Source organism: Mirounga leonina, unplaced genomic scaffold (genome assembly GCF_011800145.1).
Source record: "Mirounga leonina isolate KUSES-001 unplaced genomic scaffold, KU_Mleo_1.0 Mir_151, whole genome shotgun sequence".
NCBI classification, from domain to species: Eukaryota; Metazoa; Chordata; class Mammalia; order Carnivora; family Phocidae; genus Mirounga; species Mirounga leonina.
Genome location: NW_023270377.1, coordinates 100,704,479 through 100,721,082, shown reverse-complemented (window position 1 = coordinate 100,721,082; position 16,604 = coordinate 100,704,479). Strand labels below are relative to the sequence as shown.

General features: G+C 41.8%; 1 protein-coding gene across 2 annotated transcripts in view; it reads right to left on the bottom strand.

The window, feature by feature from the left end:
- Nucleotides 1–16,604, bottom strand: part of RALB (RAS like proto-oncogene B) — a 44,539-nt gene that overhangs the window by 15,734 nt on the left and 12,201 nt on the right. For both annotated transcript variants that reach the window (XM_035008203.1, XM_035008204.1), the window contains exon 2: nt 3,915–4,080. In XM_035008203.1, coding sequence (XP_034864094.1) covers nt 3,915–4,028 — 114 coding nt within the window. In that variant the 5' untranslated portion in view covers nt 4,029–4,080. The remainder of the gene's footprint in view (nt 1–3,914; nt 4,081–16,604) is intronic.

Below are 16,604 nucleotides of genomic sequence, written 5' to 3'. Positions count from 1 at the left end.
GATCCAGGCTCCTGACCTTGCAGGGATGTGTGTGATTCGGTTTCAGATGCCCAAGACACACAAAACTAAGACGAACTTCACGGAGACCCCTTCTTGCGGAGCATGTCTAAGCTGCCTTAGCCAGCCGCTGAGCCAGCCGCTAACAGTCTAAAGAGTATGAGGTCAAAGATAAAATATTAAGATCTCCCTCCAATTTTTCTCAGAGTCAGGACTTAGGCAAAAATAAACACTTCTGGGACCATTGCTCCTCACATAATCCAAGTTTCATAGCAATTTTGCCATATAAGCTAATTTTTTTTTTAAGATTTTATTTATTTGACAGAGAGGAAACATGAGCAGGGGGAGAGGGAGAAGCAGGCTTCCCGCCAAGCAGGGGGCCCGATGTGGGACTCAATCCCAGGACCCCGGGATCATGACCTGAGCCGAAGGCAGACGCTTAACGACTGAGCCACCCAGGTGCCCCTAAGCTAATTTTTTTTAACTTGGGGTAAAGCACTGGCTCAGACTCAGTTTCCTCTTCTGTGAAATCAGGCTTGACTAGCTGATGTCTCAGGCAGGAGTCACCACACTTGGCCATATGTCGGAAGCACCAGGAGAGCTTCATAAAAAGAAAGATTCCCATCTTCAACTCTAGAAACGTCATCCGGAAGGTGTTTTTTACAAAGGTCTGCCAGGAGATTGTGCGATCATCTAAATTTGGGAATCACTGCTAAGGTTTCTTCAAGCTCCATAATTATGATTGTGGAGCTCTACGGTCCAATACAGTAGCCACTAGCCACACGTCATGGAGCTCAGCAGCCACCCGTGTGGACAGTATAGATACAGAACATTTTCACCAAGGCAGAAGGTTCTATTAGCCAGCACTGTTTTTAGAAAATCAATTAAGGACTTTTCCAAATATACATCGCCTCATCTCTATGCTTTCCTTGCTCTGATTTTATGTTACCATTTCTTCAATAACTGCTGCGCCCCGGTCCTCAAATATGTTAGCACATGAAATAGACTAAGATCAAAATAGACTAAGATCAAGCCCAGCTTTCCCTAGTTTCTCTGAAGATACTGGGAAAAAGGGACAAATTCTTCTGCGTGCATCTTTTCCCCTCCCTCTTACCATACACACACATACAAACATACATAATAAAAATGCAAATCCCAATTAGACTCTCCACTTCGTCTTGTACAGCATCAGCAGCCCTGCTATTGACAAGACTATCTGCACTGGATAATTTTTTGTCGTAGGATCTCTCCTGTGTGCCGCAGGATGCTTAGCACCATCCCTGGCCTCTACCCACTAGGTGCTAGGAGCACCTGTCCTCTAGTTGGGACACCCAAAAATATCTCCAGACATTGTCAATGATTCCCTGGGGGGACAAAAATCCCCTTCTTCATCTTGATTAACAAGCTACTCCTCTAATCCTGTCTCCATCTTAACTCTGCTCCTCACCCTCTCTTCTTCCCAGACTCTACAGAAGAAAAATAAGGAATTTTTAGTAAGCAAAACATGTTATCAAACAAAAACAAGACTTCCAAAGCCATCTTCAAGACTTGCCTCTCCTCTTTTATGCAAAAATGTTTTGAATAAATCAAGCAGGTTCCACTAGATTTCCCCACTTTGGCCCCTAGAATAAGATAAAGAGAAGCAAACATCAAAGACAAAGGTTTTTCATTGTAAGATATATGGAGGGAATGACCCAGGAGGAAATCAAGGTTTTGGTCTGAACCTTATTCATCCTTTTTAAGGAAAGAATATAAAATTACACATTTAATACTGGATACAAAAGTGAATATCTAGAGTGAGAAAAGAAATCATAATGCATTATAAATTTTTTTTAACGGACAACTACTATGGCAAATACACCCGACCCTCAGTGAGTCATGCCCTAGTATGATGCTCTCCCCTCAAATACAGAGGAATCTGTGACTGGCTGCTAACCAACAGAATATCACCCCATGATTACATTTCCTTATGTAAGAATCTGTCTTAGCGAACCAAAGAGACATTCCTACTGGCCCTGAAGAAGCAGCTGCCATCGTATGAAGTACCTATGGAAATGGCCTGGTAGCAAGGACCTATGGGCCTCCATCCCACATCTGCAAGAAACTGCCAGCACCCAGAGCTTGGAAGAGGACCCAAGCCACAGCTGAGCTCACAGCCAGAGCCGACACTGCTGCAGCCTTGTGGGACCCCGAACAGAGCACCCAGCTAAGCCATGCCAGATCCCTGGAAACTGTAGATAACAAACGTGTTTTGTTTCAGCCTGCTAAATTTGTAAGAATTTGTTACATGGCAATAGAAAACCAATACAAGGGGCGCCTGGGTGGCTCAGTCAGTTAAGGATCTGCCTTCGGCTCAGGTCATGATCTCAGGGTCTGGGATCAAGCCCCGTGTCAGGCTCCCTGCTCAGCGGGAAGTCTGTTTCTCCCTCTCCCTCTGCCTGCTGCTCCCTGTGCTTGTGCTCTCTCCGTCAAATAAATGAAATATTTAAAAAAAAAAAAAAAAGAAAAGAAAAACAATACAAATACCATTTATATCACAAAATCTAACAAAATAACATATTTTTATTAATTAACTGCCTGGCATCCCTAGCATACCTTCCTACTGGTTTGTTTGCCATATACTCTGATTATCTCCCCACTCATGCCAATGATTCTGTAATACTTCCTATAGCGAATAAAAAACAATTTAGTCTTGTCCTCTAGCATAATCAGTCCAAATTTCTCTTTTCTTGGAAGTTTAGAAGGGTTTTTTTCAGCTTCACAATGACTTGACATTACTAGTCACAAAAGCTATAAGACTATTGTCAGATTTAGGAAACCTCTATTGAACTTCCCTGTAAGAAGCTGTAAGATCTGGAAGAACTTTCCAGACCCTATTTCTAGCTCCATATGTCTCGACCCTTGTTTCTCCTCTGCGGCTCACACATTTTCAGAGCCAGGTACCACAGGACAACAGCCACACCAGGATACACTCCTGGCCCTGTACCCCATGTCACAGTGCCAGGTGAGCCAGCAGAGTAGGCGGTGGGCATATTCCTGGAAGCCGTGCCAAGAGTGGGATGGCTGGTAACAACCACACGCCAAAGTGTGGTCCAAACCACATAAATATATTCCACTAATTCCCAGCTAACTGTATCCCTAATTCCATTTCCCTCAGCTGGATCCCAAAAATGGCCATCACCACTCCAGTACCATCCAACGTTAGAGGAAGCTGGACAGAGGGCAAGTCTAGGGAAAACAGATAACAATCTTAACCAACTGTGGTTATAGGTCTCTTGCTTTCACAAATTTTGTAAAGCACACACCCGTGTAAACAGAATGCAAGCTCTGGTCAGAACGCTCTGCCTGTGGTACCAGCCAATGGCCATCAAGCAGGGACGTTTGTTGCCATGCAAATCAAAACTGTGTTGTCACACTGGATTCGGCACCAGCTCTATTAACCACATTAAGTGATATCAATTTGAGGCAAGGATGGTGTGAGCTTCCCTTTGCTGCACGGGAGAACTAGAGAGAACCGGATGTCTATCACTTGAGGAAAGACTGTCCTATAACAACTTAGCTCTCCCTTTCAATATCTCCCCAAATTGACTGTTACAAAGCTAAGTATCTGACCTGTTCTTTAGAAACAGCCTCCTCCCTTGCTTGTGTCAAAAAGAAAGCTCAAAGCACGATGGAAATCAAGGAAGCAGGGACCCCCTCACAGCCCTAACCACAGTTGAAATTACTTACCAAAAATCAGCCACCCAGGTCTTATGCTGGTTAGACCCCCCAGAAAGCTATTCAGAAACCATGTTAACACAAATTTGCCCCATGATCCTCCATGTTTGTGAGGCAATGAGCACATGGACACAGCTGTAGAAGAGACATTATTACAGCAGACTCGATGGTGAAAGCCGTCTGTGCCTGGCGTGTCTTACCTCATCATACATGAACTGAAGCGTCAGGGCCGACTTGCCAACCCCTCCACTGCCAACCATGATCACCTTGTGAAGGGCCAAGGAGCTCTGGCTCTTACTCTTGTTTGTGGCCATCCTGCTGGTTTTCTGCGGTTGCAACACACGAACAGAAGACCTAGTTGAAGAGCTGCCAATGAACAAGACAAAGACTTAGAAGCATTTTGATTTCTACCCAACTAAAATGAAATGAAATCCACATGCACCAGAAAAGCCTAACCCAGAAATTCCGACATAGAAATAAATCTTCAAGGTTCCACGCAGAGATAAAACAACCCCTCCAACGACCCCACATGTCATGTACCACAGCAGAGCCAGAGAGAAAGCAGGACAGAAAGAGGGAAAAAATGGGTATGCACATCCAACGCCTGTATTGCTGGGTGGGTGGGGGAAGACAACCTGCCACTAGAAATCAATATATCCTCAATATGAAATCAATATATGATTTCATATTGATATATGATATATGAAATCAATATATCCTCAAAAGTGCTTCACTGAGGTGGAGTGACCACAGAGCTCCAAGTCCCACTTTCCACCCCTACTCCAAGTTATCTGGTACCCCAGAGAACACCAGCACTCAGGGACCTCAGCCTCCACCTCTTTATTCTACTCCTCACCTCCCCTTGTACCTCTACCTACAGCACACACACTCACACAGCCCCCCACACAGGCCATGGAGGTGCTCGGGAAGGGGATGAGTAAATGCAGTTTTTATAATAAGCACCCCTTCGTGGCACATGACAGAGTTAAAAGAAGGAGAACTAAACTATTTTCTCCAAGTGTATTTAAAGTGGTGAACTAAAGTGAGTTAAAATTTCCTATAATAACAATTGATTAGTCAAAATCAGTTTAACATCAGATGTGAGATAAAGGGGCAAGAATCCCTGGAATTAGTGGGAAGACAAAATTTTCCAAATAAGTAAATTTAACAGATACCTGGAACTTATTTTAACCCCAGTGCCAATTTTTATTTTAACTAATGTGTATGGAAAAGCCTATTTCACATATACCACAGGGTAAGGAAAAGGGCGTGGGGCTGGGCATCTCATGGTTCATGAGCCTGGGTCTGCCATCAGTGAGCTGTGAGACTTAGAACTATTTGATTTCTACAAGCCAGTTTTTTATCTGCAAAAACCAACCATCCCTACCTTGCAGGATTCTCCTGAGGATTAAATGAGACAACATATGTGAACGACCTAAGTACAGTACCTAGCACCCAGTAGAAACTAAATAAAGGCTGGTTTCCTTCCTAGCAAATTCTAACTTTTTAAAATTTAAAATTTTTTTCTAATTACAATATGACAGGCTCCTATTTCCATTACTGCTGACCAGGTAACTTGAAAACACCACCACTAGAACAATAAATTAATATACATAGCACACACATAAATCATTCAGGCAAAATAAAACAACATTGCTTTAGATCAGTGGCTTCCATCCTTGGCTGCACAATGGAAATCACTTGGGAGCTTTAAAAACATCCTGATGCGTGGGTGTCACCCCAGAGCCTCTGATGGAATTGGCCTGGCATGCAGCCTCGGCATGGGGACTTCTAAAAGCTTTCCAGGTGATTATAGTGGACATCCAAGGTTGAAAAGTTCTCTTACATGCACAGCTGAGCTCAAAAGAAAGTAAGAAATCCCCATGTAGGGCAAAAACAATCAGGGCACTAAGAGCTGCTATTCCTGGAGTCCTGAATAGCTGCTGTTCTTGGTAACTTCGGATTTAACAAACACATAGGGCTAGGAGATCAGCTGCCCAGACCAAGTGGGAGTTAGAACTGAGACCTCTTTTCAATTGAGAACTGAGAAGCCAAGGCCCTTGGGGGAACACACCTACAGGTAAAAAATGGACTAGAAAAACATTTGTTGACCAACAGGGGACAATGACAAGGAATTTTGTTTGACTGAGCCCCAGCTGCATGGAAGTGTACCCAGAAAATCTGTGACCACAGCATTTCTCCAAAGCCAAGAAATTAACATAAAAAGCAGTCCCAGGCTGGTCATGGTGCTGGAGCACAAGGCAGAGTGATAAACAAAACCTCTCTGGGAAGACAACATGCAGTAAAACAGAGCAGGATAGTCATAGCTAAAACCCACAGATAGGAGCCCACAATTCCAATCTATGACCCACCTAAGAAAATCACCATACACAGGAGTCCACATCCATAACAAGTAGGACTTTTCAGACAACTATTATAAAAAGTATAATTTGAGCATTTTTTAAAAAACCAAAATCAAAATGTTAGAAAAATGACATTATCAAAAGACCAGGAGTTGAACAAGAACCGCTCTGAATGTCTAAAATAATTTTTTAAGTATTTAAAACAAAAAGTTATAAAACTATAGAAAAGGGAGGGGTGCCTGGGTGGCTCAGTCATTAAGCATATGCCTTCGGCTCAGGTCATGATCCCAGGGTCCTGGGATCGAGCCCCGTATCAGGCTCTCTGCTCAGTGGGAAGCCTGCTTCTCCCTCTCCTGCTCCCCCTGCTTGTGTTCCCTCTCTCGCTGTGTCTCTGTCAAATAAATAAATAAAATCTTTAAAAAAAAAAAAAACTATAGAAAGGGGGAAAAACCTATCATTTTTTCCTCTACCTATCTTTGGCTCATTGCCTGGGGCCCTGCAGATTTAACTGACAAAAAACAGATTAACAGAGAAAAATAAACAGGAGCTTAGTCCTGTGCATCTCACATACACACACAACTCAGTGATGAGTAACTCAAAGGGGCGGTTAGAACTTTGGCTTACATAGCATCTTAACAAAATAATAAACTTTGTAGAGAAGTGACAAGATCAAAAAACAAAGGACTTTGCACTTATAGGGGCAACAAATCGTGGGAAGGCAAATACTATATAAGGGAAACTGATGGATGCTAAGAGCTGGTGAGTATGGTGTGTTATGCACGTTCCCCCAGTGCCTTCTCTAGGCTGGTAAGTTTAGAGCTCTCAAGTGATTCAGAATAGCCCTGCCCTTCCTGGTAGAGAGGGGGAGGCACAGAATTTTATTTTGGTCTTACTTTTCAACTGCCTTCAGCTCAAAATAATCCTATGTCAAAGCGACATATTTTGGGATAGCATACTCTGAACCCTTTCAATGTTCAATAGAAAATTTAGGAAATAGGGGCTTCTGGCTGGCTCAGTGGAGAATGCGACTCTTGATCTCGGGGCTATGAGTTCGAGCCCCATGTTAGGTGCAGAGATTATTTAAAAATAAAATCTTCAAAAAATAAATAAATTTAGGAAATATCTAAACTATCTTTAAAAGAGAAAAAAAATCACTTACGTTTCTGCCAACCAGAGATATTCACTATTAACAGATTTCCTGCCAGTATTCTAATCTATATATTCCTATATTTAAAACCTATTTGAGATCATATTTGTGAAGTGTGGCATGTTATCTCTCACGTATTATATCCATCTGTCTTCTTAGAGCAGACTGAACATAATTAAATCTTTCCTTGATGATTTAAGGACCATCCTCAGCATGAGATCAGTTATGTGAGCAGCCTTGGGCTGCTGTGAGTAGAATCGGATGTCTGCTCATTCTGCCCCCTTCCACGGGACCTCAGCTTACTTACTTCCCTATGCCAGGCCTTCTTCCCACTGCTCTTATTCTAATTATGTGCTTTTTAATAAGTGTTCTAAGCAATTAACTAGATAATTAAGCACATTTGAATTGTGACTAAAATAGAATAAATGGGATAAGGCATGGGCCTCCCCAAAAGGCTTCACTTTAGGAAAGTGAAACAGCTTTTGGCCTAATTTCTGGTCCACAAGTGTTTCCCAGAGAGCTCAGGTTGGTGCATGAGGTTGGAACCTCCAGACCATCCATCACACAATTTCTCTGAAGCAACCTTGCTTCTATGAATTATTACAATTGTATGAAAATGGAGAAATAATCTTCCAGGTTGGGATGGGGGAGGCTTTCAAACCCATGTAGACATCTATCTAATTCTGAGCTGTTATTTTCCAAAAACAAAGTCAATTTCTCTACAGGAAACCATAATAAATGAACTGAAGACTATTCAGCAGGTTTAAAGATATCTGCCAAAGTATCTGTGCTCAAAGCTCAAAAACTGAAATAACCACGGTGGATATTTCCAACCCACATAACCGCTTTGGTCAACTTGACCTGATGAAGGGAAAGATGGGAGAAACGCAGAAGGGCCAGCCAAGTGCCCATCACCAAACCAATCCTGGAAACTGGAAATGCTGGCCTCCATGCTCCTGACACTGGAAATAAAAAAACCCTATTTGTTTAAGCCACTGTTAGTCTACATATTGTTGTTGTTTTTTGTTCTTACTGGTACCAAAAGTGTTCCAGAAACCTTCCTGGTTTTTAACTCAAGAAACTCCAAGTCTAGTGATTCGGACAGATTAGTAAGCAATCACAGTACAGGAAAAAAAATTCTGTGGCAGAAGAATGATGCAAGGGGTGCTCTGGGAACACAGAGGAGAGACATCTAAATCAGACTAGAAGGTCAGGGAAATTCTCCTAAAGGGAGCAATATAGGAACTGGGATTTGAAAGAGCCTACTCAATAAAGAGAGGAAAAGAAATAACAGGAAGAAAACAAATCAGCACGTTTTAGGAAGTGCGCGTTGATGATTTAATGTTTGTAACTGATATGCCTAGCCAATAAATGTGTTCTTAAAAAATAATACAAGTATCCTTTTTTCCCAACATTTTGTTATGAAAAGTTTCGACCTTTCAGCAAAGTTGAACGAACTGCACAGCGAGTCCATATAACTGCCACCTGGATTTTCCAATGAGCGTTTTTTTCCATTTGCTTTACCACAAAACCCCGCCATCTGGCATCCCTCTCCCTACCCATCAGTCCATCTTATTTTTTGATGAATTTCCATGTAAGCTATAGACATCAGTATACTTCATCCCTGACTTTGGCGGAGACATCATTTTTTTACAAAGCAATCATATCCCCCCGCCCCCCACTGCCTTCACTAACAATTTCAGAACTCTCTCTAAGGGGTTAGCAATCCTCCTAAATCACTTCAACAAACTATTTGGGTTCGTGGCCAATACATGAAGCCACAATGCAGACCTTTCATGAGGGGAATTCAGGCCCGTAACACCAAGTCGTGGCATGGCACTCTCTCTAGGTCAGAAGTCTTTACAGGGGACTTGAGAAACATACCAGTGAACACCCTTTAGTAGGTCTCTACTTACTAACAAGAAACTTCATTTTTGTCCAAACATTTAGGTACTACTTTGTGCCAAGCCGTGGGTCTCTGCCCTTAGAAAATGTAATCCCCTAAGGTGAGACATACAACTAAAGCATCTTAATATAATTTCCCCCATGCAATGATGAAGATGTACAAGGTATGATGGAAAGAATAATGAACCCTGGGGAAAGAGAATCAGGAAAGGCTTCAGAATTGAAAGAATTCACTCAACAGATGGGGGTGAGAGAGGGGAGCTTTCCATGCATAATTGAGAACACACAGTAAGGAACAAAGGCATGAAACATCATAGCGGGTACCAGGTATGTGGTGGGGAAGTGACTGGGTGAGGAGTCCCCAAAGAGAGACATGTTCATCTACAAATGGGCCTAAGATGCCATCTTAAGAAACCTCCCCCGGAGGAAATGTGAAGCCATTGCAAGGTGTGTCCTTCACCCAGTCAGTGTGTAAGGCATTGGATCAATAAGAATAAGCACACACATTCCCATAGAGAAAAATGACCCACTCCAAACTAAAAAAGCTTCATTCAGATGGTTGGGCAGGGAGGAAAGGGTTGGGAAGTGCTTTTTCTATGTCGTGTTCTATGATACATTAATATGAAATAGGACTCTCTACCACTCAGCATTAATTCAAAGACCAGAACCCATTCACTTGCAAGGTAAAGTGTTTATAGCAAATCACAATATATAAACCACACAAATGCATGTTAGGAGGAAGGAGTGATTTCTAGTGAACCTTAGTCCCATAGGCTAATATAATCATCAGTCTTTTGTTAAACTGAGGCTAGCAGAAAATGAGTTGGTAGGTAGAGTCAAAATGCCACCTTGTCTGTATCACAGGGTTGTCAAGAAAATCAAATGAGGGGGCCCTGGGTGGCTCTATCGTTAAGCGTCTGCCTTCGGCTCAGGTCATGATCCCCGGGTCCTGGGATCGAGCCCTACATCGGGCTCCCTGCTTGGCAGAGAGCCTGCTTCTCCCTCTCCCACTCCCCCTGCTTGTGTTCCCTCTCTCACTGTCTCTCTCTGTCAAATAAATAAAATCTTTAAAAAAAAAAAAAAAAAGGAAAATCAAGTGAGAATTTGAAAATGGAGAGGAAAACTTACTCCTCCAGGCGCCCTCATAAAATTCAAGTGTCCCAGGTAATATGGCCCACAAAAGCACATGGGAAACTCTCAAACACTGTACACAGGCAAAGAATTGCACTCGATACTTTTTTTCCAGACAATATAACTTGAAGGCAACCTAGATATATACTTCAGTCTCTCAAAAAATTATCCATGTTTTTTATTTAAATTCAATTAGCCAACATATAGTACATTTGATATAATGTTCAATGATTCATCAGTTGCCTATAACACCCAGTGCTCATCACATCACGTGCCCTCTTAATGCCCATCACCCAGTTACCCCATCCCCACCCCCCTCCCTTTCCACAACCCTCAGTTTGTTTCCCCGGAGTCAAGAGTCTCTCATGGTTTGTCTCATGTCTTTAATCCATTAAATAACAATCAAGAAGGAGAACAATCCTAAATCTGGGACAATTTAAGCACCAAAGTAATCAAGGACAGTAATAAAAACAGACCATTGAAAAATTAGGAATTCGTGAATCCATACCTAGGATAAGTATTAAGTAAACAAGGGAAGAGGCAGGGCTCTTGCTTCCAGCAGAACGTCAAAGGCAGGCTGATAAATGTAGAGGGTGCTGAGTTGGAATTCAACATTTTGTGACTATCATAGTAAAGACTGGTGCATGCAAGAATCATTAATAGAAATCTAAAGGGGAGATCTGGATGAGGAACAGGATATTTGCATGGTCTTAAAGTGTCTCCATACATTACTTATGAATCAGAATCTGCATTTAAACAAGCAGCGCTGTTTACGTGTCAAGGCAAATCCCAAATTATTCATACCACTTCCTGTTACAATCCAAATTCGGCACAATCTGATCTAAATTAGGGTCATGAAGCACCCTCCCAAAAAACACCAGCGCTCTCAAATATGAAGTAACACAGGAAACAGATGGACTGCAGGGATTGTAATGAAAAAGTAAAACACGATTACACTGTCTACTCAGTAGACGTCATTTCCACTATATTGAAAATCGACATGGAATCATATTTTTTAGCATCTAACACCAAATTATTCAATAGTTGTAACCAAATAATCAAGCTGAGGGACCGTACACAAGCGTGCCGGTGTGTGGTGACAGCACCTCACTTCCTGCGTTGAAGCCCAATATCACTGTCATCCTAATGACACCCAAACTTGTGGTTATCGGAACAGTCTCACAGGCACACCTGGGAGGGGGAGATACTGGTTATTCCTATGTATGTTGCCAGGATCTAGAACTCTGACCTCCAGTGGATTAGAGACCTAGAACCGCCCAGAGGATAAAGAAAGGAATGAATGAATAATGAGGGAAGAGTTTTAAGAAATGAAGACAAGGAGGGGCGCCTGGGTGGCTCAGTCGTTAAGCGTCTGCCTTCGGCTCAGGTCATGATCCCAGGGTCCTGGGATCGAGTCCCGCATCGGGCTCCCTGCTCAGCGGGGAGCCTGCTTCTCCCTCTCCCACGCCCCCTGCTTGTGTTCCCTCTCTCGCTGTGTCTCTCTCTGTCAAATAAATAAATAAAATCTTTAAAAAAAAAAAAAGAAATGAAAACAAGGATACATTTTAAACGATTTTCCATGACACGTACTATGCCACACTTCTCATCAATGTTCCATGAAGGAAATAGTGTCTTGAGTGTTCTATTGTGAACATTGATTCTAGAAGATACATCATTAAAATAGCAGCCCTCCCCAGAGGTTCTTTTTATGGCTTAATAATAAATGCTGTGAGCTACAAAAGTAATAGTAATTTAAAAATAAATCTGCACACACGCAGACACACCCTCAGGAGCCAAGATGAAGACACTGGTCAAAGACGGACAATTAAAGATCAGTAAAGATAGTAACTGCAATGGATTGAAATAGATCAAATTTGTTCACAATACTTTGCACCTTACTGGTCACCTTTGGAGGACTAGGAAAACAACTCATTATTTTGAAAATTGGTAAATACAGGGAAAGAATTAAAAAACGCATCATGCTTCTCCTATACACGGTACTATCGGATGACTAAATACAGCCGATTCTTGAACAACATGGGGGCACTGGGGCACCGACCCTCCTGCACAATCGAAACTCTACGTATAACTTTTGACTCCCCAAAAACTTTACTGCCAATAGCTGACTACTGACTAGAGCCTTACCAATAACATGAACACTCAAGTAACACATATTTCATATGCTATATGTATTCCATACTGTATTCTTAAAATAAAGCTAGAGAAAATGTTAAGAAAATCATAAGGAAGAGAAAATACATTTACAGCACTATACTGTATTTATGGAGAAAAATCCGCATATAAGCGGACCTGCGCAGTTCAGACCCGTGTTGTTGAAGGGTCAACTGTAACAGATGAAGCAACGCTTCCCTTCACAAAATCTTCTAACAAATCAAGGAATGACAGAACTTGGGCTATCACCATTTTGCAATTCCTCACGGATTAAGAAAATCTAGGCTCTAAGCATCAAAGGCTGCTAACATTACCAAAAAAAAAAAAAATGACAACTTGACATTACGAGCACCTTGAAAAAGACAACCTTCAATGATGTAGTCTTGTGAAGAAAGCATCTATACCTAACTGCTGACTTATGGGAAACACAGGAGACAGGAATATGGTGAGCATCACCACAGAAACATACCATCAGCAACATAAAATCTGGAGGAAGCTCTATGGAATAAGCCACCCAGTTTCTTCAACAAATAAATTGCAAGAAGAGGGACAGAGAGGGAACCTATAAATTACAAGAACTAAGAGACATAAAGTGAGCAAAACATACAGACTTCAGTTTGGATCCTAAACATATAAGAAAACTGGGGAATCTGAATGTTGACTGGATTTGATAATATTAAGGAAATATTATTTTGAAATATCTCAAGTAACTTAATGTAACCTCATTACAAATAAAGTGAAATGACATAAGGAATTTGCTTCAGTTATCAAGGCGGAAGGGAGTTGGGATACAGATGAAATAAGACTGGCCATGAATTGATAATTATCAAAGCTGACTGATGGGTATAAGGTAGCGGGTTACACTGTTCTCTGCACTTTCATACATGTTTGAAAATGTCCACACTGTAAAATTTATAGAAAACAACAACAGAAATTTAGGTGCCTGGGTCCCACTCCCATAGAGATTCTAATTTAGGGGCATGGTGCTCTGACACTTAGCTTTCTTAGGCTCTCCAGATGACTCCAATTCATGCCCAGCTTTGAAAACCATTCCGCTGGACCTGAAACTCTTTGAGAACAGATTCTATCTTTTTTAACCACTGTTTCACTCATGACCTACCACAGAAAACACACTTAAATATTAATTGAATTCACTAACTAAGGTCGGAGCCATTTTCTCACCTTAATTCTGTAAGTAGAACACGCATCAGGATGGCACCATGAACCTACCTTCAAATGAAATTCTTATTTTCTATTAGTCAACAGTCTTACAATGAACACTCTCCTATCACCTTTGTTTTTGCAAGGGCCATGCTATGTTGCCATCTTAAGAAAACTGATATACTTTTCACAATCCAATTCAAAAATTTTTGTGAGTTTTCAAAAAAAAAATTTTCATGTGAGTTTTCTAGTATCTGGGTGATGATGACAAAATATAATCAATCTAATGTCATCCCTAGAGGCATTTAGTTTTCAGTCAGTCCACAAGTGAATATTTTCCCCTTCCTATTTCCTTCCTAAATACAGACCCTTTTTCACACTACAGTCTCCTATGGATCTCCTGTTCTTCAAATTCAAGTACAATAATTTCCATAAATTCACTCTATGGTTTTAAAGTCTTCAGAAATAGGTGAGCCCTGGGTAAATTAGAAAGAATTTTTTTAAAAGATTGTCTGTCTTGGGAAAGCACAGAATTTTACCAAAGATAGGACAAAATAATGAAGACTTAAAATGATAGACTCACTTCAAATAATGAAATACATTTAAAGAAACAAAGTGATTCTGATTTGGGGCACCTGGGTGGCTCAGTAGTTGTTAAGCGTCTGCCTTCAGCTCAGGTCATGGTCCCAGAGTCCTGGGATCGAGCCCTGCATCGGGCTCCCTGCTCAGCAGGAAGCCTGCTTCTCCCTCTCCCACTCCCCCTGCTTGTGTTCCCTCTCTCGCTGTGTCTCTCCCTGTCAAATAAATAAATAAAATCTTTTAAAAAAAAAAAGTGATTCTGATTTGAAAATGTGTTCTTAGATTTTCACAAGTTAGAACAGAACAGAAACTCTAGAAACCAGGAAATATTTTTTTAAATACTTCACCAAATTCTATCAATATTTTTATTAAATCAGGTTTGGAAGATTGTTGGTACATCTGTAGCAACTTTTTGCAATCCTAGCTTGAATCATCCATAAAAACAAACGGATAAGCCATGTTACATCCTGAGTTCCAGCTGAAATGCTTAGTTTTGATGGGCATAGTCACAGGACTGAATTATGACAAAGGCTTCTATGAAGTCTTCCAGCTCTCCTCCAAGATAAAAAAGCAGAGGACTACTTAAAGTATGTTAAGTATATTAAGAATAATGGGCCCTTTTGGCAAACGTACATCAGTAAAAATGAGTTTAAAAAGATTTCACCAAATAACACACAACTTTATCCAAATACATAACTTAAGGTATTTACTGTCTGCCCAGCATCTCTTTTCTAGAAACTGCTCCCCTCCATCATCCACGTGGTTATTACAGGACCGGAGAGAGGGGTGAGGAAGATAAGACATGCCAGGTTAGTAGGTGGCCCCATCCCCTGGGACAAACCAACTGATCCCAAGGAGGGCGCCGGCCCCAAGCTAGGGAATGGGTACAAAACTGAGCAGCTAGGCCCATGACAGCTACAGCTGGGACCAGGAGCCCCCAGCAGAAGTAAGAGGGCAGCAGCCCTCCGGTGGCCCTTTGGACAATGCATTGCCCTTCCCAGAAGAAGCACCTGTTGATTGCTGAGATTTAGGAATGTCAAACTTGTGATTCTTTAAGAAATGCCAGAAATTTGGAATTTTATGTACAATCTCCCTTTTTAAATGTTAATAATTAAATCAGTTTTTAAAAGCACTGTGAGCAAACAAAGAATGTCTACAGGCCACTCATTTTTGCAAACTGGCAGCTATGTGTTTTGGCCAAGCAGCAAAAGCCGATCTACAGCAAGAAGGAGAGACAAAGCCAGCACATGGGGAGGAAACACAGGGATCATCTTGGCAGCATTCAGGGGGCTGGTTCCAGAGGCTCCCGAGTCCCAGCCGCATCCTTGGCCCCTTCCTGGGCTTGCTTTTTCATCTTTCCGCTGAGTCAGTGACATGTACTGGTGTCCACCCAATAAATTCCCCTTTGTGGTGTGAGCTCATGTACCTTACGTTACTATCACTTCCAACCAAGAGAGTCCCAACTGGCTATACGTAATGGCTTTGAAATACACATACAATTCAAGTCCAAGGAATCGGACCCAGGCAGGGCCAGAGGGAAAATATAATGACACAAAAATACTTCATTCTGCATGAATAAAGCATGAGCTCTACAAACAGCAACTCCAGCTGCAGGTGCTTCCAGGGAATTCAAATATTCTGCCCCCTTACAGGATTAGAACTCTTGTCCACAATGAAAGAAACCCCAACTGAAAGGAGCTTAAGCAAAACAATGATTTATTGGCTCACATAACCACGTGTCCGAGAATAAAGCCTGCTCCAGGGGCTCAGATGGAGTCTCCAGAACCCACTTGCTCTTCCCCCATCCCCAGGCTCCACCTCTCCCACTTCTCTACCTACTACTCTGCCCGCCTCACCCCCTCCCAACCCGGAGCCTTTTCACGGTTGACAACCGTATTCCTTCTCCTATAACTTTCAACTTAAATGTCACTTCCTCGGAGAGGCCTCCCAGGACCCCCGCACCTCAGGTAGACCCTCTCATCCTCCACGTCGGCCCCTTGGCTTCTTTCACTGCCCTGATCACAACTTGCAATTCCTTTCATTTTCTGCTTATGGGCTTTTCCCTTATTTCTTCCATTATTAAGGATCCATGAGGCGGGGCTCCAGGTCTGCCCTTTGCCCTCTTATACTCTTGTACGGTAGGAATATTTCCCTCTTATCACATAAACCGTGCTGCAGCCTAAAGAACATAAAGTTGACCCAAACTATGGTCATCATAAAATCTAGAATGCTGTGTAAACTTAATACCTGGATTCACCCATATCTTATTTCCATTACTTATGGCCAAACACCTAAAAAGTTTAAGCCATCATTTCCTTGTTTCACAAGCCAAGTTGGACAAATGGATGACATGAATTTCTATTTTTTAAGCTTTATGGATTTATCACTAATGACTTTGACTCTCTTAAGGTTGTCATTTAAATATGTATTTG